This window comes from Mytilinidion resinicola (assembly GCF_010093595.1).
Source record: "Mytilinidion resinicola strain CBS 304.34 unplaced genomic scaffold BDZ99scaffold_26, whole genome shotgun sequence".
In the NCBI taxonomy this organism is placed as follows: Eukaryota; Fungi; Ascomycota; class Dothideomycetes; order Mytilinidiales; family Mytilinidiaceae; genus Mytilinidion; species Mytilinidion resinicola.
In genome coordinates, this window is record NW_022985462.1 from 221100 (window position 1) to 246491 (window position 25392).

Genomic DNA, 25392 nt, shown 5'->3' on the forward strand with positions numbered 1-25392 from the left:
TTACCGGGCGACGTCGGTGTTGTAATGGCTGCGTGGAGACTTGCGGGGAGGTCTCAGCCCTACGCGGTCCGGTGATGCCACGGCCCTGCCGCCTTTCACATGCAAACGGCGTCGGCCACCGCGACATTCATCGACAGAGCGAACCAGGAACCACGACGACGCCGCAAAGGTCATGGGCTCCGACGACTACGGCTGAGCACTGCCTCTGCCCTCTTCCCTCTTCCCTCTGCATCCCTCGGGCCACGCTGTCTGTGCAACCTCACCTTCTCCATGCCGCCAATACCCTCGCACTGCCCGCCGTCGTCATCACCCTTCATACCGCAATACTGCGTGCTGTACGCCTGAAGAGAGTGCTCCGGCACTGCTGTTGCGGCCGGAATGATTGGTACGTTACACTCAGATGTGCTTTTCTTTGAGGGAAACGAGCGTAGGCCAGTGTGGTGGTGGTACTAACGATGGAGACAGATCACGTCCTGGGGCGGCCCTCGGTGCAGTTCCGCAAGATCCAGGTGTTGGCCGTCGTGTCGTTTTGGTCTGTCTACTTGTACAAGTGTGTATAATCCCTATCAAATGTTCCTCATGCTTCATAAAGCTCTACAATCTTTCCCTCCAAGAAGACCGCGTTGCAGGGCTAACACGGACTGTGAACAGAGGCGACCGCAATGGCCCCCCCTTCCTCCGCCGCCTCTCCTCCCTCCTCTCCGCCCGCCTTACTACCTGGCAGACCCTGGTCATAACCCTCCTCTGGCTGTACATCTCGCGCAACTTCGGCAAACTCGTGGGACTGGAATGCCCCGAACCGCTTGCGAACCTCTACTCCCGCTCCTACTTCCGTGCAACATGGGTTACCACGGCCCTGGACGCCGGCTTTTGGACCGCGATGCGTATCCGCCGTAAATGGACCCGCGATCTGCTGAGTGTCGTCTTCAGCATATACTACATGATCTGCGCCGAGCAGGCCGACGAGAAGGTGCGCAAGATCAGGGCCACGCTCACGGTCGAACATCTGCGCGTTAGCTGGAACAAAGGCACCACACCGTATCTAAACTTCTTCACGTCTTTACTGCGGCCGCGGCTGATGCGCTACCCGCCGCGTGAGATTCGAATTCCTCGCCCTTCGCAGTCGGCGTATAAGGAACCCGTGCATGGGTGGTTGTACTACGATGGGCCACTGAGCAAGCTCAAGGAGCAAACAAGAGTCGTGCTGGATGTACCCGGCGGTGGTTTTGTGGCTATGAACCCCCGGAACCACGACGACAAGCTCATGGGCTGGGCTGGGCGGACTGGACTACCTGTTCTGAGTTTGGACTACAGAAAGGCACCTGAGCACCCATACCCCTATGCGCTGAATGAGTGCTACGATGTCTACCACTCCATCGTGGCATCGCGCGGACGATGCGTGGGGCTTTCGGGTGAAACTGTTCCCAGGATCGTTGTCTCGGGCGACTCAGCTGGCGGGAACCTCGCAGTTGGCATGGTGCTCATGGTGCTTCAATCTGGATCCACAGATACGCGAAGGTGGCAGGGCGAACTGGAGTTGCCGCCTCCAGTAGGCGTCGTGCTCAACTACCCAGCACTAGACATGAACATCGGCAACTGGATGACGGATGAGCAGATGGCATTGATCCGCGACCGACGCTCGCGAAAGACAAACCAAGGCATCCTCCGCCGCAAGAGCGAAGACTACCGCCACCTCGCCCCCAACACTCCCCTCGTCTCCGACGACGAGGACGAAGAAGAAGATGACGACGCCCCCAACGGCAGCTCCTCCCCGCTCACCTCACCACCCACCGCCATCCACCTCTCCGCCGCGCACACAGGCATCGACACCGCCCTCAACAACATCAACAGCAGCAGCCTCACCTCCCCGCCCCTAACCCCCTTCACCGCGACCCGCTCCGCCCTGCCCCCGGACCCGCTCCCCCTCACCACCACCCAGCCCCACCTGCTCAAAACCCGCCTGGCCATGTCCTCGATGATCTCCTACTTCTCCGACCGCATCCTGACGCCCGAGATGATGCGCGCCATGATCATCCTCTACATCGGCCCGCACCACCGGCCCGACTTCAGCACCGACTACCTTCTCTCACCGCTGCTCGCGCCTGAGCACCTCCTCGCCCGCTTCCCCCGCGTCTGGTTCCTCACCGGCGAGCGCGACCCGCTCGTCGACGACACCGTCATCTTCGCGGGCCGCGTGCGCCAGGCCAAGCGTGCGGCGTGGGTCGAGGCACGCGAGTTGGGTCTGCCGTTTGGCCTGTCCCGATCCCGCGAAAATGGGAATGGTAAGGGGGGCGGGAAATACGATACGGGGTTCCGCGAAGAGGACTTTGTGAATGTGGAACTGGTCCCCGGTGTCAGTCATGGGTTTCTGCAGTTTGTGGGCGTGTTCCCAGAGGGATGGGGGTATATTCGACGCTGTGGGAGGTGGATGGTCGAGGCGTTTGAGAGCGCGGAGGCGGAAGAGGAGATTCGCCGGACGGAAGCGCAGCAGGGCGGGATGGGGGCAGGGAAGAGGAGCAGGAGGGAGGGGAGTGGGTATTTCGGCACCGCAGGTTTAGAGGCCGCTGTCAATGGGCTGTCGAGCTCGAAGCGGGATAGGGTCGAGCGGCATCATTTTAGATCTGGGACGCAGAGCTCAGCGGATGAGGATAGGCCGCTGGAGATGACGATTAGCAAGCCCAAGGTGTCGCCGCCGGCTGGTAAGCCGGTGAACGGCGATGCGAATGGTACGGCGAGCGGGAAGACTGGAAGAGATAGGAAGGCTTCCCGCGCTGGCAACGAGAGGGGCAGAGGTAAAGGCAGGCGAAAGAGTCTAGTTAGCCTGGCGTCTGAAGACGATTTGCTGGGCAGGCGGATGAAGGGGCTCACAGGTGGGCTCTTGGGGAATGGAGAGGGTGGGGGCGTGTAGATAGCACGGGTGTGTGTTCATATAGAATGGCATCGTTCTTGTTTCTAGAGTGTGCTTTAGCTGTGGCATGGCCTGTATATCGGACCACAGAGTGGGGGGGTTGTGCGAGACATCCTAAATCACCGCGATCAATGAGCAGTGGGCGTCTGGAGTACCGTTGGTGCACGCTGTGGAGCCGTTCGGTATATCAGATGTAGATAAGAAACAGACGCGGAAAGGCGGATGCGTAGAGACAAGGCGTGGGATGGTATAAATCTTTTTGGCACTATCCATACTAGTAGTCAGAATCAACGGTGTACGCCGTACAATCAACCCCGACAGGACTCCTAGTAGTACAAAGCTATCGTGCCCGATAAGCTCGTGAAAGAATTAACCGGAGCCTGGATGAGCTGGGACAGTAATCGACAGTCATAATCGTACATTTCCTTGCAGTCTAACCCGAAACCCCGCTGAAAGGGCCGCCGAAAAGGCTCTGAAGAGCTGCAGGAGCCTGCGTACTGCCCGATGCGGGGGCTTTGGGAAGAGTATTGGCTTGAGTGGTAATAGGGACGATGGTAGGAGTAGTGGCGGGGACAGCAACTGGAGCGGCACCAGCCTGTGCCTTCTTCGCTGGTCCCTTTGCCTTCTTCTTACCAGTCTCCGCTGCATTGGCCACGAAGTTATTGCTCTCCCACGCACCATCGTATTCCGCTCGATTCGGCCTAGCAAAGACCCGTTGCCTTTCCCTTAGCCTCGCCATCTGATTCTCTCCCTGCGCCTCGCTCGGTTTCACGGGCACAATCTTGGCGTTCTGGATGATCTCTTGGATCCCTTTGTCGTCTTCGATTGTCTTCGCTTTGAGCAGATCATCATCCACGCGCATGCCCTGCGTGCGCTCGACGACGGCGTCAAAGATGGCCTCCTCGATTGTGCCTTCCAGGATGAGCGTTTCGACAAGGACTTTCTTGGTCTGGCCGATTCGATGAGCACGCTTGATGGCCTGTGCCTCGACGTCCTTCCGGTTGATGGGGTTGATGATGAGGACAACGCTCGCGACATGGAGATCCAGTCCGTGGGAACCACAAGCGACGTCCATAAGAAAGACACGGATGTTGGGATCTTCTTTGAATAGGTGTATGTAATTATCCCGCTTGTTGGAGTCGAGGGTGCGAGCGTAGATACGATGGCCGATGTGCAAAGAGTCCAGGCATTGAGATAGATAATATGCGGTGTTGTCGCCATCGTAGAAGATGATGATTTTGTGTTCAGCTTGAAACAGCATTACTCTGTCGAGGAGATAGCTCAATTTGGAGGAGGTCGTCCCGATGACATGAGTTTTCAAGAGGGGTGACCCAGCGGCCAGCTCTTTGGTAATGTCAGAGAATGTCAATTTCCGCTTTCTTATTGCCGGTTTGAATTCCCCGTTTCCGTTGGACGCAGCTGGCGCGTTTGCATTCTGTGTTGACTGGCTACCTTTCTTTGGAGACGAGTTCACTCGCGTGGGCAAAGAGCGTTTAGCTGATGCTGACGTTGGTTCCCCGTCCACGCATGATAAAGGCACTCCTTTGGGGGCGACTTCGGAGGACTTCGAAGTCTTACGTTTTGCTGCAGTCTCTTCTTCGGCTTTCGCTGCTTGTTCCAGCCTTAATCTCCCATGTTCGCCTACTTCGACAAGTCCGGACGCCGGATCATCTGAAGATACCTGACTATTCACATGAAATTGGCCCTCTAATAGTTGAGAGACTCCAATCATCTGCGGCGCTGCTATTCCACCAAGCGCAAAATATTCAATGGACTCTTGTGGCCAACTCTCCACGAAGAAACCCATCTCGTGTGTTTTACTGAGAGACAACCAGCGAGGAGATCCCAAGACCTGCTCAATCATCTGCATGCTTTCTGTCAAAATTTCGACGTCCTGCTGTGAGCACTTTTTGTCCTCCTTGTTCAAATATTTATGGCTAGTTTCCAAGGTCTCGCGGACGTTTTCCTCTGTGAAGCCGGTCCATGTGAAGTTGCCCTGCCGAAGATTCTTCAGTAAGCTATGCCGTGCCTTAACGCTGTTTTTGTGATTGTCGAACAAGTAATCGACGCCCGCTCGCTCACTGGTAATGGCATTGGCTCGCATAACCTGAATGAAGAGATTGGCTGACATTTTGTCAAACCAAGAAGGCTTTAGGCGGATGATGGTATGTGTCAACTCGGGTATGCTGACCTCCTTTTCGTAAATCTCGGGCGCAGTCTTGATAACCAATCCGCCTAGCGTCTGCTTCATACACGCGGAGAAGCATGTGTAAGTCTTCTTTTTGCTTGTCTTCTCATGACGGTAAACGTAATCGTCCCAATCGCAATCCGCCCAGGGTTGGACCTTTAGGAAATGCTTTGCAAGATCTCTCAAGCTCTTCACGGCTGATTTGGTATCATCCGATTCGCTGAACTGACGCCTCTTCTCCATGACGGCATCTCTTGATTCATACTCGTCTGTGACTGGCAGCTCCACATCGACACCCACCAAATCCTTCGCTGGGGTTCCAGATACCACCCAGCGGCGTTCAGCCTGGATCTGGCCGGCAATGAGCACCGCATTGGATTTGGCCGAGGCAAAATTGTGGCCTTCGTCGATGATCATTCGCAACCAATGCAATTCTTTGAGAGGAGATCGATACGTCTCATCTATTTTGAAACAGCGACAGTCGGGAATGCGGGTTGCGCCAATATATGGGCATTGGCAGATTGTTGGCGCACCAGTGTGAAGTCGTCGTCCGTACCTATCTTCGCCATCCTTGATTTCTTGTTCAAAGCGTGGCCGGCTAAACAAAACAATATCATACGTTCGTAACATAGCAGACGATGGAAGAAGCTTCGTACAGAAAATGCCATCCCGCTCTGCATGTTTCTCACTCCCTGGCAATTTCGCAGTGAATTTGTTGTCTAGTACCAGAACTTTGAGATACCCGTCAGCAACGTGTTTCTTAATCTCGGATTGCCATTGAGTCAGAAGATTTGGAGGAACTACAATTAAAGTGCCGCTACACAGCGTGACCTTCTGCGTAATATTGGTCAAGCTGCTGCGACTTCTCCGGGCCTGTTCGATTGGCACGTCATATGAGGGCACGGCAGCATCCAGAATTTTGGAGCTTTCGGTATCTTTAGGAATGAGGCGTTTCCAGGGTATAGAATTGCGAGTCGCCGTTGCAGCAGCCATCTTGGCAAGAGTGCCCACTTTCCAGAAGTCGTCGGCCCCATAAGACGTGATAGTTGTCGAGCCATTGATGCCTGAGATCTCTTTGGCTGGCGAAGAGTTCTCAGTGTCAGAACTTCCTTGTTCTGGGCGAACTTTCTCTCCAGGGCGGCTAAGTCGGCCCCAACGTCGTTCTCCTCCTTGATATCGTGGCGGAACGGACGGCATATGATCTTTAGTTGATAGTATTACAGCGAGACAAATCAAAGTTTTTCCAATCCCCATGGTCTCCGCAAGTATGCCACCTCTGTTGGAGTCGTAATACTGCGGCTTCAGGACAAACTCCATATCATTCGGGTTGTAGTAAAATAGACGATTATCAAGAGAGTATCTTGGTTCGAAACGCGGGTCTAGAATCTTATGCGGTGCAGATTCTTTCTGAACCATTAGCGATGCAGATCGTGTCTGGAATTCGTACAACTTTGTCCTCAGTCCTTGGAGCGTTCCTGGGTTAAGTAGGTCTTCTGCTGCCTGCCTTGAGTAGGGACATGAGATAACACCCGGATCAGGGTGAGGGGAGGGTATTGTGTTGAATAGATAGAAAAGTGATTCATCTTCTCCCGTCGCCCACGGATCGAACATTTGTTGCGCTACATCATGTCGCCCTGACCAGGCTTCTTGCGAAATGTTGATGCGCTGGACGAGCGACCGTAATCGAGATTTGAGAATCTTGTTCTGCCGATCTTCGTACGACTCTAGAGGTCGCAAAAAGATTCTGAAGACGGCGCACCCTGCTGCCAGGCTCTCTAGCGCGTAGGCAAACATTCGTATCCAACCCGCTGTAAGTAGAACGGATGCATCCTCTTTGAGCTTCAGCTTCCATTGCTGACCTAGGGCTGGATAGATCTCCGACCAGGGCTTCGTAGGGACAGGGGGAGAAACAACGAAATCATCATAATGTAAACAACCTAGAGCGATGTAGTCGGTGAAGTCGAGGTGCAGCGAGTCGTCCTCATTCCTGGATGCCACGCCCAAAGAAGTCGACGAAGAGAGTGGGGTGGAGGGAGTAGTTTTTATCGCATAGGAGACAGTCGAACTGGGAGTCTGTCCTCTCGCAGGTGAGGCGCTCTCCTCACGTGAAAAGGTGGGAAAGTCCATCGCGGAATACTTCCTCGCTCGATGTGGCTTTGATAGGGAGCTGTCACGGGCCTGCGACTGCGAACATGATATCAAGGCTTCGCAAAGGGTGCCATCCCAGTCACGCCGAATATTGGACTGGAACGAGAAGGTGGCTGTCAGCCAAATCTGAGAGCATAGAAAAACAATTGAAAGGGATGCTGTTGGATGAGAGCTTGACCTAAGGCAGCAGGGTCGTGGTGTTGCAGTCGCGCAGCTTTGGAGATGGTTCGGAGATAGTTAAGCCATGTCTCGGCACATGTTTAGAGCCTCACAACGAAAGGTACCACATGCACTGATAGCTTTGCAGACGAAGTGAGGAGGCCTAGTGAATTTACGGACTGTTAGAAGTGGATAGAGTGTCATTTCCCAAGTTCTTTTCGGTCGCCGCAAGTACTTTGAATAGTGGCAGGCCAGCTGGAGCAGTCACCCAGGATGCCCAAGAAGCATCCATCTCGTTACCTGGGCTTCAACATGTACTTTGTAGTTTTGAAGACAAGAGTTGTCGATGTTAACATATAACATGGATATTGCTTAACCAGATGGGGATGTTTGGATAATAACGATGAAGTGTATTGTACCAATGGCCAGCCGTTTTGGCGACGGGGGTGAGGGCTCCGGGGAATCTTTGGAGTCCCGAAAGCTGGCTCAACATTTACACCTCAACCACGCCGACCGCCTCCCGTCTCCTTTCCCACCACCTCTCTCTCCCTCATCTCTCCTTCGTCTCTCCGGCATGTTCTCCAGGACACTGAGGGCGAGCGTAGCTGCGCCACTACGCCGCAATATCTTCGCACCCGTCGCGCGCCCTGCCTTCCGGACTGTCACCACCGACGCGGCTTCGTCGCATGCTGACAAGGACAGCGTGCCTTCAGTACGGACCGCGACAGGTGCAAATGAGCCTCAGCTTGCTAACCACGAGTAGGAAGATGACAAGCCGTTCGAGGTCCGCCTCTCCGACGAGAGCTTCGAGACCTACGAGCTCGACCCGCCTTCCTACACGCTCGACACCACCAAGAAGGAATTGAAGCAGATGTACTACGACATGGTGGCCGTACGGTATGAATAGCCTCTTTCCGCGAAAGTCCGAACCCATTGGACCAGATACTTATACTATCTAGGCGCATGGAAATGGCCGCCGACAGGCTTTACAAGGAGAAGAAAATTCGGGGTTTCTGCCATCTGTCCACTGGCCAAGAAGCGGTCGCTGTCGGCATTGAGCACGCCCTCCAAAAGACCGACCACCTCATCACCGCCTACCGCTGCCACGGCTTCGCTCTGATGCGCGGAGGAACCGTCAAGTCCATTATCGGAGAGCTGTTGGGCCGGAGAGAGGGCATTGCTTTCGGCAAGGGCGGATCCATGCACATGTTCTCTACTGGCTTCTACGGTGGCAACGGTATCGTTGGTGCCCAGGTACCTGTTGGCGCTGGTATTGCGTTCGCCAACCAATACGAAGGCAAGGAGAACGTGACATTGGCTCTGTATGGCGACGGAGCATCAAATCAGGGACAAGTCTTTGAGGCATTCAACATGGCCAAGCTATGGAATCTTCCCATCATTTTTGGATGTGAAAGTAGGATTCCCCATTACATTTTCGAACTTGATAGATTGCTAACACTTTCCAAGACAACAAATACGGAATGGGCACAGCAGCGAACCGAGCTGCCGCTCTCACGGACTACTACAAGCGCGGCCAATACATTCCCGGCTTGAAAATCAACGGCATGGACGTCCTAGCCGTGAAGGCCGCCGTGGCATACGGAAAGGAGTGGTGCCGCCAAGGAAAGGGTCCCCTTGTCTACGAATATGTCACCTACCGTTATGGTGGACATTCCATGAGTGACCCTGGCACAACCTACCGCGTAAGCTCCCCTGTACAGTTAACCTCAGTCCACCATCACTAACTTCACCCAGACCCGCGAAGAAATCCAACGCATGCGCAGCACCAACGACCCCATCGCCGGCCTGAAGCAGAAACTCCTCGACTGGGGTGTCACATCTGAGGAGGAGCTCAAGGCCATCGACAAGGAAGCTCGCAATAACGTTGACGCTGAAGTCGCAGAGGCCGAGAAAATGGCCCCGCCCGACCCAACCCCCAAGATCCTGTACGAGGACATCTACGTCCGCGGCAGCGAGCCGGAGTTCCTGAGGGGCTGCATACCCGAGGAAAACTTCTACTACACCGAGTCGGATATTTCGAAGGAGGCGCCGAAGAAGGCGGCAGCAAGGACGTGAGTGTGATGTGCTGCGGTTGAGCGTGCCGAACGTGTGTGATTAGATACTGTTGTGGGGATGACTTGGTTCGGCTCGGGTAAGGTTCGTAGCACACTTGAGAAACCTGTAATTTTACTATTTACTTTGGCACTTTCGAGGTCGTTGATGCTCATTTAGCCTTATAAACTATCCCCAGAAGCGACCCCACCAAAGTCCATTTCCACTTTTGAACCTGAGCATAACTAGTATTGTCTGGCCACTTATTAAGCTTGCTATTAAGCTTTATAGCAAGGATAAGTGGCGGCCTAAAAGTGTGTAAATCCTACTCTCCCTATATACCTTTACTGCTAAACTTACAGGTAATCCTAAAGCATAAACCTTCTATGCCTCTTCTATATACCCGACCCCTCTACGCTAAGTAAGAAACGCTATCTCTTCTATAAAACTAATTTCTACTTCTTATAATTATACTTTAATCTGTATTTCTCCGCGCTATATAACCGGCTGGAGGAAGTTAATATAATATATATCTCCTATACTACAGATAATTTCATCTTATATGTTGTTCTCTTTTTTGGAATTAAGGTTAGGCCAGGGAATGGCGACTAAAAGGAGGCAGAGCTACAGATAGGCATCTGGATGGCGAGTTTGCGGAAGAAGATAGAGTTAGCAAGGAGAGCTTTTTATAGAACTCCTGTATTAGAAAGTAAACCTGCGTCTAATTCTAGAGTCGACTATAATTTAAATAAGACCTACAATCCCGATATTAATGCAGACAACCCCTCTTTTATAGCCCTCCTTGAACCCACCCTCGCTATTATCGGCTACGCGCACAAAATCTACTACGCTTACCCGTCTTCTGCTACTGGTGATATTACGATTCTCGGACCGGATAAAAAGTTTACGAGTTTGTTAACGCGCTCTGTCCAAGGCATCTTTAAACTTATTAGCTTTTATGCTACTATCTTGAAGATATCGGGTAGAAATCGAGAGTGGGCAAGAACCGGAGGGAGGATTATGGGGCGACTAGTTGGAGAAGGTTATGAAGGAAATCGGCAAAGGCATTTACCGATGAGGTAATGAAAGAGTTCTGGAGCTGGTTTATATGATACGAATTCAAGAATCACGAGTTTACCGGTCGTCATCGCTCCCGATGGACTTTATTACTTTTTGAATATGCGTATTGACAAAAGGGCCGTCATGTTGCTCATTATTTTTCAAGGTCTTTTCCGTCGGTACCAACGCTGAACGGATTGCCTAGCAAAGGCCCAATGTGGGCTGTGGCTAAGGTTCAAAGGGTCCCGTTCTGGTTCCTATGGATCCCGTTTCCGGCACCCAGTCTTAAACTCGCTCCTCTAATTTTGGCTACGCTCCCTCTTCTTGAAAATGCTTCTCCAGCTAATTCATTCCCGTCACTTGGTTCATGTTGCCATCAGGTCTTTTTACACTGTCTTTCCGCCTGCTCCGTCAAATGGCTGCGACCTAGTTATAGAAGGCCACCAAGAGCTTCGTCGAGGCAGCTCCGCATCTGGCCGCGTTTTGACACTAGAAAGCTGTCCCTCTACATCAGGATCGGGGCGTAATGAAATGCTCTTATTGGTGGCCGAACTTAGAGCCGGTGTTGTGGAATGGGAGCGTGAGAGCGTGATCGACGCGTCTGGCTTCGCCGGCTGCTGCTTGACGTTGGACTCACCGGAGCGGCGCATGGCTTACCAACTGTGGGGATGAGCTGAGCGAGCAGCACAAATATCAGGCGGTGCTCGCGCCGATGATCCCTAGCTTTGCACCGCTCTGCCCAATTTATTAAGTAGGTTTTCATACTTATGCGCTCAAGCAAAATTGATAGTAATTAGAGACACAAGCATGTCCGCAAGCTCCGGACGAAAAGGGACATGTGACACGCGCCAACATGCCAACAACGAACATAATTTCTACAAATGCACGGTCCTCGGTTGTAAGAATAATTAGATAATCTGTCAGGCAAGAGGGCATGCTGGAGTAAATGGTTGGACTTATGTCGTTTGCAAGAAGTGCCTTGATCATCCATACAATCGGAAGTTGATATGTCAGAATTCCATCATTTGGTGTAATTGGCATAACTTAGCTTACACGTATGTACCTTTATAACACTACTATGGTACAAGATACATTTTGCAAGCTGCCAAGCGCCGTACTGCTTATCCAATGAATTCTTGGTGACGACGACGGTAGAACGGAATTAGTATAATCCGTGTCAGCTGCGAGAAAGAAGAACTTCCATCAGAGCACACTGGGTAACTCTGACACCAAGAGTAAGACAACTCAAATGTATTATAAGATGCAGCTAATTTAATTAGTTTAATTCATCATGGCTGAACACGTTCAAGCTCATCCTCAAAAGATTCGAAGCACGCTCGAGCGCAGCCAGTGTCTCTGGTCTTCTCACGTTCGAGACGCGCAATTAGAAAGCGGATTTCCTATGTCTTGCTTCCAGCTTCAGAATGTTCTCGGCAAGACACCAGAATTACGCTTCTGGCACAGCAGAGGGGCGATTACTGATCGCCTTACTTTTGACAACGATGGGGGGCAACTATATAGCAGTGGCAGTTCACATTGGCGGCTATGCGACGACGGCGCGTGCGATCTCAAAGATAAGGAGCTTAACCATAAACTTATCTTTGGAACGAGACGGGCGACCTCCTTTCTCCTAACGGACAACTCTCGATTCACCGACTGGCCCAATAACCGGGATCATACTGGATGCAATTACCTGGCGATTCTAGCATTTGCCTGGGCTTACATTCTATCAGCCAAATGGGTAGAGATGCAGACGCCTGTAAATGCAAAGTCAGGTCCTCGTAGTCAGATACAATATCAGAATTGGTGGGAGAAGGAACACAACGACAATTCTCCTGAAGAGATTGCAGTAGATCTTGGCTGTCTCTGCGACGATGCGGCACAGTGGTGGGCCGCAGTAATAGCTCAAGCGTGGACTGCTACGAGTGTAATTCATGGTGGGGTTTATCTGTCTCCCTGGTCCGTTCGAATCTCTAATAACCAGAGGTTCAAGCTTCAAAGAACTTCAAGCAACCTCCATCCCTCATCGCAATTAGCTCCACCATCATCCGACAAAGCCTTACAATTTCTACAAGACTTGTGTGTCACTTACGACATCCACGACCAGGGTTTAGCAGCTCTCGCCATGGCCTTACTATTCCCAACCCTTGGCAACAAGGCGGATACGTCACTTCCCCGACCTCGTTGTTCCAACATTTCTCCTCCGGGGTCCCCCGGTGAAACCGGTTGCATATAGCTCTACCACGAAGCCTCAAGGTTTTGTACATCAGTCTATTTTGGAAGAATACGATCGTCTTCCTTACTATATGACGCTAAGTTGCAATCCGCGAGGAGTGCTTGCGCTCCTTGGCGGGCCATTTTTTGATCAGACAATAGAGTGTAACGTTGTAAGCCCGTGGCTGGAACCAATTTTTTCTATCATCAACAAATGTGACCACCAGAAATTAGTCGCAATTATGGCGAAACGACAGCCTTCCCTCGCTCCTCTATGGCTAGGTGCTGCTATCCTCGGCCTTGAAAAACGTGTTCTACAAATGGCCCGGTCAGGCACACCTCCCGTAGATCTCCATGCTGGAGCTTGGACAGCAACGACTCATTCATTTATCAGTCTTAGTCCATCCCAGCCTATTTTTAGAAACGAGATAAGCCGTGCAGATGAATGTCGTATGCTCTTCCTAACTGGATCCGACCACGATAAGGCTCCGATATGTCCTTGGCAGCCTTTTGGTAACACACGGATTTGTGACACTGACATTGAGGTCCAAGGACACATTCACTGCGGACATAGATTGGAATATGTCGGATGGAAATGGGACCTGACTGGACGTAAAGGTGTTATTGACGAAGGATACAATATTCAAACCACGAGGAGGTCTGATTGGGCAATCCCTCAGCCTATATTATTGGAAATACCGTCACGCATAACCCTTAAATCCGACGTTGCGTCAAAGGTAGCGACACGGGGTATCTTCTCCTGGTTAAGGGCAGACGGCTGGCCCGCATCTGAGGTAAACATTCGCACCCATGAGTGGTTTGATCTTGGAGAGTCCGACGAAGAGTTAGATAGCGGTGGCGCATCTGATGTCGAACAGGAGGGAGTCTGTGAGCGCATTAAAGAATGGCAAAAGGGACTAGCCGTCTATGGGTATCTACTGTAGAAAGAGAAATAAGGGAAGAGGAAGGGGCTGGAGTGTGGGAGGGGAAGGAGGGGGGCAACCAGGGGAGGGATGGGTTGCGTGCCCGAAGCCGCGAATTATTTGGTCGAGTCCAATCCTTTCTCGAATACAAGATTCCTCCAGGATTGTTTACTGCTCCAACGCTGAAATAATGAGAGCAAGGCTGGAGAGTGAAGAGGCATCGGGCGCGCCGAGCAGGTCCATTGTTATTCCGATTATGTCCACGATGTCACGCTCCATCGCCATCTTCCATTGCCGTCTCCCATCTCAACGGCTGCCGCTCGCAAAAGGGTTTGTGAACTACGGGGGGACGGGCTAGATTGCCTAGAAAAGTGATGGAACTTTCGGATATACAATTTCCAAACTGTGCCATCGCTCTCGAATTTTCCGACACATTTAGAGGGCCTCAGACATGATCAGATCTCTCCTGCTACTGCGTGTGATCATAGATATCCGCACACCATTCTACCACCGCTTAGGGAGCCTCGCAGTATTCCCAGAAACTTACGCGCGGCGGAGCGCACACCTAATCTGTGTACACTCTTCTGCCGCTGCCTGGGGTGACCTAACAAGCTTACCAGATGTTCAGAAGGCAGGTCTTCTGTATAATTCGGAACTTTGAAACAACCATAAGGCACCTCAAGCGGTGGCAAAGAGGTGTGCGGATATTAAAATAGACAACACTCCCAAACTCTGTACACTCCTCTGCCGCTGCCTGGCGCGGCCTAACAATTTTACCTAATATTCAAAAGGTTGGACTTCTGTATGATTCGGAACTCGGAAACAACCATAAGGCACCTCAAGCAGTGGCAAAGAGGTGTGCGGATACCGTGCCTTGTTACAGATATTCGTACACTTTTCTATTCGTGGGGCTTCAACATGCCAGGAGAAATCCGGGGCGCACAGCGGACACACTTCTTCTAATCTGAGTACACCCTGCTGACGCTGTCTGAGGTAACCTCACGAGTTTACCAGATGTTCAAAACGCACGACTTCCGTATAATTCGGAACTCTGAAAAACTTACGAGGCACCACAAGTGGTGGCAGAGAGGTGTGCGGATATCTATGCCGAAACACAATACATACTATTCGATTAAGAATTTGATGTGATGTTCAAAGAGGCGAACGATCGCCGTTCGTGGACACTCATGCTGGGCGTGAAAGAAAGACACTAATCACTTCGTCTCGTATGTACACCTGCCTACCACTGCTTGGGTGCTTCAACGAGTTTCCACGTAGTCCAAGGCGAAGGCCTTCTATTCTGGTTCCGGTTCCTAAAAACCCATTGAAGCTCCCCAAGTGGTGGTAGACAGGTAGGTGTACACACGAGACAGCTTGTTGTAGGAATGGAGCGCCACCTTTTCTATCACCAAACACCAATCACAGCATCCCTCGCCCTAGAAATCCCCTCCAATCTCACCCCCTCCAATTTGAACTCTCAGATCCTTAACATCCTGTTCAGCTTGCGCTGGGCCTCACAAGGCGCCTCAGGCAGCGTCAACCGACGTGCAAATTGCACGCTTACACCGTTCGAAATCGACAGAAGAACGTATTCAAGGCTCCATGTACGCAGATCGAGACACCTTCCAATTCACGGTCTTACAACCTTGACATCATGCTCAAATCAAGTCCAACCTCACAGGGCCCCTCAAACACCGCCAACCGCACGTCAAAAGCCTCGAATCACACCCTTTCCAATATACACAGTCAGGAACTTGACATCGTGTTTTTGGAATCTCGCACCCGCGTGAGGCGCCTGGAGCCGTATGATAGCCCCCAAAACGAACGAACGAGAATATACGAATTCGAGTGCTTGTCAAATGAATAGGTTGAGTGTCATGGTATTTCCTTTGGTCTGATTTACGGTTTCGAGTACGATGTAAATGTCAACGCATTGGAGATTGGACTACCTTTTGAGTGACTGAAGACACCTCACATGGGGTGCCCCCTGACAGTGGTGTCACGTGAACAAGAGAGAAGCCAGAGTGGACCTACAGTACTAGGACTCCCATATGGGCACACCCCCCCATAAATCTGCGGCAAACCTCCCTTTCATTACTAATATAACGCCCAACAAAGCGTAATACAAGACAAGAGATACTAGGATAGGTTTTTAGGCACTTTCCCCCTCTTTTAAGTTCTTTGGATTATGCTTATTCAAACAAAGATAAAACTAGTTTTGGTGGCGCTACGTAGACGGGGAGGGCCCCTACTTTGTTAAAAGTTCAAAACCACAACACAATAGAATTCCAAGGGTCTAAAGAGTGAAAAGGCTTCCTTGTAGGTAGTTCTTAACGTACTAAGAGTTTCATTTAGTATTCTTAATTATTGCGCGGTGGGGAACGCTTCGAACCCACATAATTTTGGTGGCGGCTTGGCGTTTGTGCCCATATGGGAGTCCACGAACTGTATATCGGTGTGCCCAAACATATGATCTGATTCGGTAGTGTGGAAGAGAGCACAGAAGTTCATCACTTTGAATTGCGAGGAAAAAGAAGCAATTTTGAAAGGAATAAAAGTGTATTAGAGGTTCTAGGACCTATTGAAAGGAAAAGAATAAACACTCCTCTGTGCTTCCAGTCTCTACTCTAACGGCCATACAGCTCCTGATTCAATGAGTTTATCAACTTCATCCCCTCCTTCCTGTACTTGTCATGCTCCCAGTGGCCAACTATGGGCTCATCCTCCTAGGGATCACCGTTCCACTCGAAGTAATAAAACTGAACACAGTAGCCCTCAGAATCTCGAAATGGGGACACTTCGGACCTATTCTGTGGCGCATACCTCGGCCAAGGGAACCCGTCTTTGGGCACGCTTCGTGTGTAAGGTTTCCCATTTGTAATGAAACGGACCCACGCGTCGGTCATATTGTCGCTTATGAGCCTGAAACCTTCCGCTTTGTGGCCGCCCATTGGATTAGTCTGATACCCGGAGCCGTTTTTGTTGTTAAACACGAACGCAACCTCGTCAAAGTGGGTGGCGCCATCGACGTAAGATCTGCCATTTGTGACAAGGTCGAAGTTGTAGCAGTACGCGGAGACATTGTGTTTGGCCCAAGTTTGGCAAGTTAGACGACGCGGGGCATGGATGGTTGCATCGCCGTAGTAGGCGTTCGCCACACGGCGATTTCAGTTCGAGAAGGTGGAAGAATTCCATTCAGCATACGGTCTGTATGCAGGAATTTCTTCATTTCGGTAGACGTTCCAGATTGTCGGGAGATAGCCGGCGGGAACGGAGGGGAATAGGAAATGCTGTAAATTGTCAGTTTTTGAACATCAATAGGGTTGGAAATGACGCGGGGGAACGTACTTTCGAGAAATTTGAGAGTGTTGGTCTCGCGAGCGGACAACCATGGCGCAATGTAACTGTACTCATCTGTCTTTTCTTCGTTGTCGAGTGTCGCATCGAAGAGGGTACCATTGACGACGGCTGTCCCTTCGTCCGAATTCGCCCCTGTGATGATAGGGACCCGAACGAATGCGCCATCTGCGAGCTGCTCACTAGCGTGGCCCTGGATGAAATCTCCGTCGACAACGGGTTGCCATAATCCAGCTTGCGTCAAGCCAGTCTCGGTGATGAAACTGTTTCGCTTCTCGAACGAAACCTCTCGCAGACATTGTAGACCGCCGTCCATGGTGTTGCAGGACATACCTTCGGACACGATATTGTATGCTGTCTTGTTCCAGTCCCGAATCGAGCCGTAGTAGAGGGGGCTCCCGGGTTGCATGATGGCGCCGTGGAAGAGGTTGTCGTCACGGCTGCCGTAGGCTGTGAGATGTGCACCGACGGAGAAGGCGCCGGCAGATTCCCCCCAGATAGTTATCTGGCTCGTGTTTCCTGATGGTCTCGTTAGGCTGGGCTCATTGGAAGGTTGGGGTTGGGTAGGAGATTCAAGACCGAGATCTCAGCTCAAGCAAAAGCAACTTACCCCCAAAGTAACCTATGTTCTCTTTAACCCATTTCAACGCCAACCTCTGATCTTTGAGCCCCAAGTTCGCATTCCCGCTGTGGATAGCCTCGTTGCCAGTAATGAAGCCCCATATGCTCAACCTGTAGTTGATGCTGACAGCGATGATCGGCTTGTCGATCTTGACGCTGCGGTCGACGATGAAAGTGAGGTTGTATCGCAGGTCGTTCGCCGAGCCCTCGTTTAATGCTCCGCCATGAATCCAAACCACGACAGGGAGTCTTTCCGAGCCGGGCCTGACAGAACTTGAGGGTCGGACGATATTGAGGTAAAGACAATCCTCGGAGACGTTCGAGTAGGAGTCATGGTCACTGCCATAGCCGACGCAGGCAGCGGCGTACTTGGTTGCTGATCGGGACTCCTCCCAGGTGGTATTGAGGGGATGGGGGCACGGAAGCGGAGATTACCAGTCGGTGGCAAAGCATACGGGACGCCGAGGAAGAAATCCTGATCCCACTCGCTCGAGTAGATGCCTGCATAGGTGCCATTAGTTACATTGGCAGTCAGTGGGGTGGGGGCGGCGAGGATGGTGCAGGCCAAGGCCAGGGCGGCGACGTTCAACTTGAGCATGGTAAAGAAATTGGCTGATTGAATGGATACTGTGCTGATGGATGCAGGACTGATGGAAGCGCTGATGAATGTTCAATTGATGCAGTGAGGAAGTGTCCTGTAGTAGTGTGTTGTAAGAGGACAAGAGGAAACGAGACGGGAGAAGTTTAAATAGGTAGGTAGAAGAGTGAAAAGGAGCGTCACCTGGGTGAAATGTGGCAGCTACAGTACACTCGGTCACCGCTGAATGAGGTGCCTCATAGTACTTTCAGCATTGTGAATGAGAGAGAAGTTCAGCATTTTGGACCTCCGGTAAAGTAGAGAAGCTACTCCAAGCAGCGTCAATAGGGTGTGCGCAGAAGGGACATCAGATCCAGTGGTAACACCTTGACAAGATGTGGCAGCTGCAATGCCTCGTCATAGACATCTGTACACCCGGTCACCGCTGCATAAGGCGCCTCATAACATTTCGAGCTTTCCGAATGAGAGAGAAAGTCTGCATTTTGGACAACCAGTAAACTCGTGAAGCTGCTCCATACAGCGTTAGCAGGGTGTACACAGATTAGGAGGCACTGGAGGTAGGAACGTCAAGAGGCTATTTCCTGGGTGGAGTACTTCTTGTGTAAATGAATGTGATCTGGACTTTAGATAATGGGTTGGAGCATGTGACATCGGCAGAGCAGGGAACAACGTGGTAAACCGCCAGTCACCGATGTGGCCCATCAGCACCACCGAAGCCTTTTGATCAACGTTTGTACCGATCATGATTGGAAATACAGTACAAAAACATGAATCTGTGCACTCACTTTCAGTTCAGTTTCTGGATCCTCTTGCTAAGTCTTAATGATATGGTGAAGAACCCTGGACAGCGGCAACGTAGGCTAATCAGAAGCGTTTGAAGGCGCTCAAATTTGCATTCTTGAGACATTTACACCTTGTCCAGATGTTTAATAAGGCACGGAAGCTCGTCAGGCAGCGGCGAGCAAGTGTGCACAGACTTCTTTCTAGGTACTGTGTGAAGATGATGAATTCAGTATAGCGCAAGTGAGACCTACCCAGAACTGCGCCTTGAACCGCACGCCAAGCATGCAAAAATTAAGACTCGTGAAATCTACTCAAAGCCAGCTCCCCTGAATACCAACCGTCGTGTCCCGCAAGCCTGTTGCTGTCATCTATCCGTATGTTCTTGCGGGTGAGGAGACCGCCTTCGTCCCCTTGAAATACCTCAGCTAGAACATCCAACTATTTCATTGGGCTCTCAACACGCAAGTCGATCTTTAATGCCCTCCGGTGGTCGGCAGCTGATAAATGTTAGCAATTTGTTGTGTAGAAGAGCTTTCCGAATAGCTTACCCCTAGGTAGACCTTGAACGAATCGTAGATGAGCCATTGGAATGCCTAGGTATCCGAGTTAGTAGGTTTCTAGAACCAGGCACCACCTTCATCCTTACAGTCAACGTTCCGATCATAGCTATCCTGACTGGCAGACCGTTCCAGAGACCCTTGAAGCCAATGTTTCCGTATATCCTCGCCATGGCCTGACCAGCGCCCTCACCAGCTGCGGAGAAACGGAAGTCAGTACACCACGATCTATTACCCGAATAAGATTCTCGTAGACTTACCTTTGCGATCACTATTGAGTTTTGACACCATTACGTCTATCCTCAGGTTAGCAAGTCCTCCGCCGAATCGTACGTGACGCAGTCTTACCAGCCGGGTGAGAAATCGCAGCGCAGCCAATACCAGCAATGTAACCACCTAGGAACGAAACACCAGTCTGCTGAAGGGTATTGTAGGCCTCCTTGGGCTTCCCGAGCGTCTTGTAGATCTGAGCAACGGCACTCTCGAAAGTCGCGAATTTGACCATGGTGTAGGGGATCTGTCGGCCCCAGAGTGGGAAGAGTCCCTTGTAGAGACTATGCAGATTCGTTAGCAAATCAGAACGCCAACAGAACTAAGCAGTTGGTATTCCTCACCCTCCAAAGCCCTCCTGAGCGACCACCTTGCTCCAACCTTCCCTCAAAGTCGAGGCAAAAGGCGGCAGCGTTGTCTGCATGCGCACCTTGATTGCCTCCAAGGGACACAGGGCGATATCCGCGAGGAACTCGGCACTAGCGCTGGCAGCAAGATACACCACGGTCTTGGGTAAGCCCGGCGCCAACTTCTCGCCATAGCTGTACTTGAAAACCTCGTACAATCCGTATTTGCCGGCGCCCTGGAACGAGTAACCAACGAAGGTGGGGGACCAGCCGAAGAAGATACCGCGGATGCCTTCTGCCTTATAGATGGAGCGCCAGGCCTGGAGGTTGGACTTGTAGATGTTTGGATCGACTTGGCGGCGGCATTTGACCTATTCGGTTCCCGTTAGCTGCTGCATGCTTCTGATCACTACGAGTGAGCTGAGTTTTGCTTAACTTACCAAATCTAATGGCGTCACAGCCGTGTGCGTAGGTCCGCAAGCTTCGCGACGTCAACACCATAGCCACTCGCAATTGGCAGCTCTTTCGAAGGTCGCACTCACCAATGATACCTCCCAGCGTGCAAGCACCAAAGTACGTCCCCGAGAAGAGCTCAATCTTCCTCTGCGGCTTCAGATTGTCCAATTTCGACGACATTATCGCGATCTTCCAAGCTCCGGAGAAGACACACGACACTCCGCTGGCAGTTCTGCGACGACTGGGCAGGGACAATAGCAACGCAGAGGGCTCAATTGACGGGTCAGTAGCAGCACAGAGCGAGTTCAAGCAGCAGAGTTGGAAGCGCACAATAGAGAGCGGCCGCGGCGGGTTTAATCAACAACAAGGCTGGCCAGCACGAATGCCGCAGCATCCGTTATCGAGCGCGAGTGACGTACTGGCCGTGGTCCTAGCGCCGCTTACATGCTTGCTCTGCTCCCGCCTTGGCCCCTTCGTGCCGTCTTGGCCGGTTTTGCTGAGCGTGGCATGGCCAACCAACGGGCGCGGGCGGCGGCATTCACTCCCGAGGGCGCGCCGACCTCACCTCTTGTTCTCCAACATTGCATAACATTCGCCTCGACACAGAAGGATAGCGATCACGAGACTCAGTTCACAACTCACGCAGCTACATTGATATATCATGGTTGACAATCCTGCTCTCAACCGCTATCCTGCTAATCCATCGTGCTTTCAATCCTCCATTTCCAAGACTAAGCCACATCCATTTAATAAGGAGTGCAGAAGATGCAAAGCTGATGCCTGCATTTGTAGCATCGATTCTCGGTCGGCAGGTTGATCTCAAAACACTGACAGCAGACTTGGGAACCCAACGGTGGTGGTGGTGGTGGCGGCGGCGATGGGTTGTGCTCTTAAGGTGGAGAAGGTACAACCATTCTGGATATTTGGGATTTTAAAATGATGGTACTAGGCTCCGGTGGCCTGGTATTGGTAGATTTGCGCCTAAGCAATGCTAGTTCTTGATATAGAGGTATACTTAGTATCGAGAAGGTTGGAGATTTAGAAAGTAAGAAGCAGAGTCATCTTTCTCGATTCAAAACCACGTCCTATGCTGTGTTTGCAATATACCTCTGTCGTCACTGCGCTGGTCATGCGCTGTTCTCGACTCCACGTGCAGCTTTACGGTGGCTCACGTGACCATAAGGCCGTGGAAACAGCTGGCTGCAAATGAGAACCGCTTCAAAAACATGCACGTAGCGGACAACGCACTTCATTAAACTCCTTCACTTTTCTGTGATAGATCCGATATTCTACCTATCACCATTTACCTCCCATTTTCGCCCTCATACACCCCTTCCATGGGCTCTCCTGTCATTTTTCAGTTCCCACTTCTCCTTCATGCCTACGAGACGGTACAGTATGTGCAAAGCTTGTGGTCGCAATGACAGCATTGGAGAAATTAGTAATCCTTGCGGACCTCCGAGGAGTCGGCCTCGTGAAATTTTAGTATAGAGTCTCGCAGTTCTGGGTTGTCAAAATTTATAGTTGATAGGATTCGCTTTTAAGGGTTTAGATGTCGTTTTTAAATTGATTGCAGACGCAAGCGGTAAGAGAGGAAGGAGAGTCCGGGGGAGGGTTTATGTACTAAGATCGCAACATGAGTGACAGTTCTGTGCGCTGTTGGCGTTGCGTTACTCTAAACGTGTTCTTCAAACCGTTGGTAAATCTACGATGGTGAGTGCAACATGCTAACGCATAGGTGCTGACTGACAAGCACAAGCTCCTCTACTCGACCGCATCGCCTTCGCCAACGCCACATCATATACACATTCTATTGTAGAGTTGATTATATTGCGGTATTATTATCAGGCTTTTGCCACTACTCATCATCCTCCCGACCTCCTTTACTCCCGGCCCGAAACTCCAACCCCCCCCTTACTTTTCCGGCGAGCTCAGATGACCAAAAAAGGCTCACAGTATTCACAAAGCAGATGACCACAAATAAAACAGCAGTCTTCGTAGGATCCGATGTATTTGTCGCTTTCACAGCAAAGCAGCCATTCTTCCTCGTTTTCGTATCCTAGTGAGTCGATTTGCTGAAATGAAGAGCGTCTGGCTATTATGAGAATATCGAGGAAATCTGTGTGGTGGGAGTGCGACTGATGCCTTGAGATTTTCAAGTTAGTCAAATGAATGTGCAAATATAGAGAGTAAGAAGATGTTAGAGTTTCCTGCGTACCAAGAGAAGTTGCTACATATTGCGCTGTTCCCGCGCCGTCGTCTACTTCAACGAATCCGCTAGCAAATACACACGATCAAGGTCCTGTTTTAAGCGTGACAGCAAGGAAGTAAAGGCCTTCATAGTTAATCGTATTGGCGACATCACGCCTTCACATAAGCCTAAACCAGAGCACATACTATCACAGAAGCAATTAGATTAAACTTTCACCTTCTACCTATAGCCGCCAGTCACTCCCCAATGCCTCCCCTGCTCATCTCCCAGCCTCGTTTCCCCACGCCCTTCCAGCAAGCTTGCAGCCTCTAGAGCGGGCGACAGCGATCGCAGATTGGATGGCCGCAAAAATCGCAATAGTCGTCAGTGGTTAAGTTGAGATTGTGGCATCCGCAGCAACGAACCCACTCCTCGTTTTCCTCAAATCCAAAATCGTCGTCCTCATATCCATATCGTAGGGAGCCAGCTCCTTGGGTGGAAGAGCGGATAGCCATTTTGGGGGAGTTTCGATAAAGTTTGTGAGATGGGAGCGTTGATAGCTTGGTATTGACAACCTCTGAGTGTGATTGATTTTGTTTGGCTCGATATTTATAGTTTTTGACTTGAGTTTTGATGTGGAGCTGTAGTTTATTGTAGAATTGTAGATGAAGAGAGTGAGAAGGGAATGGTAGAGGTTCCTGTATACCTGGAGAAAGTGCTGCAGCCGACGCTGCTTCCACGCTGTTGTCCACTTCATCGAGTCCGCTGGCCATTGTGTCGTGGGCCTTGGTACGAGTAAGGCAGTAAGGGCAGTGTTAGCTTCCAGCACCAGCACTCTTCTTCATCATCTGCATGAGTAATGTCGCCGTGGTGCGGGTGCGATGCGGGGAGAAGTGACAATACCCTCGATACCCTTCACTCCATCAATTCCGCTGACAAGTCCACCAATCTACTCTCATCGCTCTCCCTAGCATTCAAAATCAGCGCACTGTCACTCCCCTTTCCCCTAACAACATCTACCACCCCGATCACCTGGGCTACTCATGCACACATTACCAGATCAAATCAGCTAGCCAGTAGTAGTGTTGACATTCAAGCTATTACCACTAACCCCTTCGCTTTCCATCCCTTTCTCCCATCACCACTTTCCCCATAGACCCCATCCTCACCGACAGTGATCTAGTACTCATCCCAGATTGGAAAGCAACTCTGACACACCACATGCCCACACTCGCCGCATCGCCGCGGATCCGGTCCGCTTTCCTCGCCGCACTTGCAGCAGAAAAACTCATCGTAGGGGTGGAGATTTGTCATTTTGCAACTGGATTGAATACTGAGAGTTTGGAAAACCGAGATAGTCTGGCGTTGCGGCTTGGTAGATCTGAACAGTGACTCTGATTATGGTGTATAGTTGGTTGATTGTTGAAGTGACTTTTGGTTATGGAAAGGAGGCGGGGTGAAGGGGACTATTATGTGTATTACGAGAACGGCGTGTATGCTGCGTTATCACTGGATCTGCTGGCGAAGGCGATATGGTGCGAACAAGGCTGCTTTGAGCAGCGTTGGATCTTTGTGGCTAGCGTGCAAACCCTCCCTTGGTACAAGTAGAGTAGGTAAGAAGGACGAGCTTAATTACCACCCCCCTATTCTCTCCGTAGCCCCCCCCTTTTCTCTTCCTAGCCCCCCCCCTATATTTAGCCTAGCTCCGGCCCGTATAAATATTGTTCCACCAATCAAACTCACTCGCTTGCCCGCTCGTGCTCAGTTCGAATTTACATCACCCGCGCACTCACTCTCGATGCATCAACACCAATTCCTCTACATCATCACCTCAACACCATGCCCCTCCGGCCGCCCCCTTGGGGCCGCCACGCTTCCATAGAGGATGGCATGAAATCCATCAACGCCTGGGCTAAGCAGGAAGGATATGCAATCGTCCGGCATAGGAACAAAATGGACAAGCGCACGCCCCCTCAGGTGCGCAAGGTGCTTGTTCATTGTGATTGCGCGGGTGTATACACGCCTGCCAATCGGAAGAAAAAGACCCGTTCAAAGAAGTGCGATTGCCCTATGAAAGCCTGCTTCACGAGAGACCTACAGCTAGGTGATTGGTTCTTCGAAGTTGAGGTTTCTGGCCACAATCACCACCCGTTTGATCCGGATGAGGGGACTCCAGCCGTGCACCGAGATCTTGATGAGGATACAATTCGAACCATCTACAATTAGCTCAATGGAGGCACGCCTGTTGGTGCTATCTTCAATAACCTACTTGCTGAGGGTAAGGATGTGACAATGCAGGACCTATACAACAAGAGATGGGACTGGAAGAAAATGAAGCTTAAGGGGCTTACTCCAACTCAGGCCATCCTTAAGGTGCTTAAGGAACACGGCGGCGACAACCCGGACGCTCATTACCACTATAAATACGAGCTAGATAAAGCAAACCGTGTCAAGTATCTATACTTTATGCATCCTGAGAGTGTTCAGATGTTCCAGAGGAATCCTGATGTTATTCTTCTCGACTGCACCTACAAGACAAATAAGTTCAAGATGCCGCTTCT

The 25392-nt window shown here is 51.1% G+C and overlaps 7 protein-coding genes across 7 annotated transcripts; 4 read left to right on the forward strand and 3 right to left on the reverse strand.

The window, feature by feature from the left end:
- The first annotated feature begins 243 nt into the window (after window positions 1-243).
- BDZ99DRAFT_468078 (alpha/beta-hydrolase) lies at window positions 244-2943 on the forward strand. The gene is made up of 3 exons (XM_033721162.1): window positions 244-385; window positions 466-550; window positions 652-2943. Exons 1-3 carry the CDS (start codon window positions 379-381, stop codon window positions 2906-2908), a joined length of 2349 nt encoding a protein of 782 aa, XP_033570493.1. The 5' UTR covers window positions 244-378; the 3' UTR covers window positions 2909-2943.
- A 666-nt stretch (window positions 2944-3609) lies between these two features.
- Window positions 3610-7695, reverse strand: BDZ99DRAFT_481954 (uncharacterized protein; the record flags this gene model as incomplete). Its single annotated transcript, XM_033722453.1, has 3 exons — window positions 3610-3737; window positions 3878-7357; window positions 7584-7695. The coding sequence occupies 3 exons, from the start codon at window positions 7693-7695 to the stop codon at window positions 3610-3612; spliced, it is 3720 nt and encodes a 1239-aa protein (XP_033570494.1).
- Window positions 7696-7896: 201 nt separating this feature from the next.
- Window positions 7897-9764, forward strand: BDZ99DRAFT_166389 (uncharacterized protein). The gene is made up of 5 exons (XM_033712916.1): window positions 7897-8115; window positions 8167-8300; window positions 8363-8817; window positions 8871-9106; window positions 9159-9764. The coding sequence occupies exons 1-5, from the start codon at window positions 7978-7980 to the stop codon at window positions 9477-9479; spliced, it is 1284 nt and encodes a 427-aa protein (XP_033570495.1). The 5' UTR covers window positions 7897-7977; the 3' UTR covers window positions 9480-9764.
- Window positions 9765-11916: 2152 nt separating this feature from the next.
- BDZ99DRAFT_399384 (uncharacterized protein) lies at window positions 11917-13672 on the forward strand (the record flags this gene model as incomplete). Its single annotated transcript, XM_033716132.1, has 2 exons — window positions 11917-12722; window positions 12751-13672. The coding sequence occupies 2 exons, from the start codon at window positions 11917-11919 to the stop codon at window positions 13670-13672; spliced, it is 1728 nt and encodes a 575-aa protein (XP_033570496.1).
- A 3085-nt stretch (window positions 13673-16757) lies between these two features.
- Window positions 16758-18971, reverse strand: BDZ99DRAFT_526460 (alpha/beta-hydrolase; the record flags this gene model as incomplete). Its single annotated transcript, XM_033726141.1, has 4 exons — window positions 16758-17527; window positions 17619-18005; window positions 18065-18130; window positions 18917-18971. 4 exons carry the CDS (start codon window positions 18969-18971, stop codon window positions 16758-16760), a joined length of 1278 nt encoding a protein of 425 aa, XP_033570497.1.
- Window positions 18972-19119: 148 nt separating this feature from the next.
- BDZ99DRAFT_512018 (mitochondrial carrier) lies at window positions 19120-21023 on the reverse strand. Its single transcript, XM_033724596.1, has 8 exons — window positions 20727-21023; window positions 20625-20665; window positions 20182-20555; window positions 19916-20121; window positions 19828-19863; window positions 19657-19763; window positions 19559-19603; window positions 19120-19507 (listed from the first exon to the last, which is right to left on the reverse strand). The coding sequence occupies exons 1-8, from the start codon at window positions 20818-20820 to the stop codon at window positions 19484-19486; spliced, it is 927 nt and encodes a 308-aa protein (XP_033570498.1). The 5' UTR covers window positions 20821-21023; the 3' UTR covers window positions 19120-19483.
- Window positions 21024-24670: 3647 nt separating this feature from the next.
- BDZ99DRAFT_503162 (uncharacterized protein) lies at window positions 24671-25057 on the forward strand (the record flags this gene model as incomplete). The annotated part of the gene is made up of 1 exon (XM_033723944.1): window positions 24671-25057. The coding sequence occupies one exon, from the start codon at window positions 24671-24673 to the stop codon at window positions 25055-25057; it is 387 nt and encodes a 128-aa protein (XP_033570499.1).
- Between the last annotated feature and the right edge of the window lie 335 nt (window positions 25058-25392).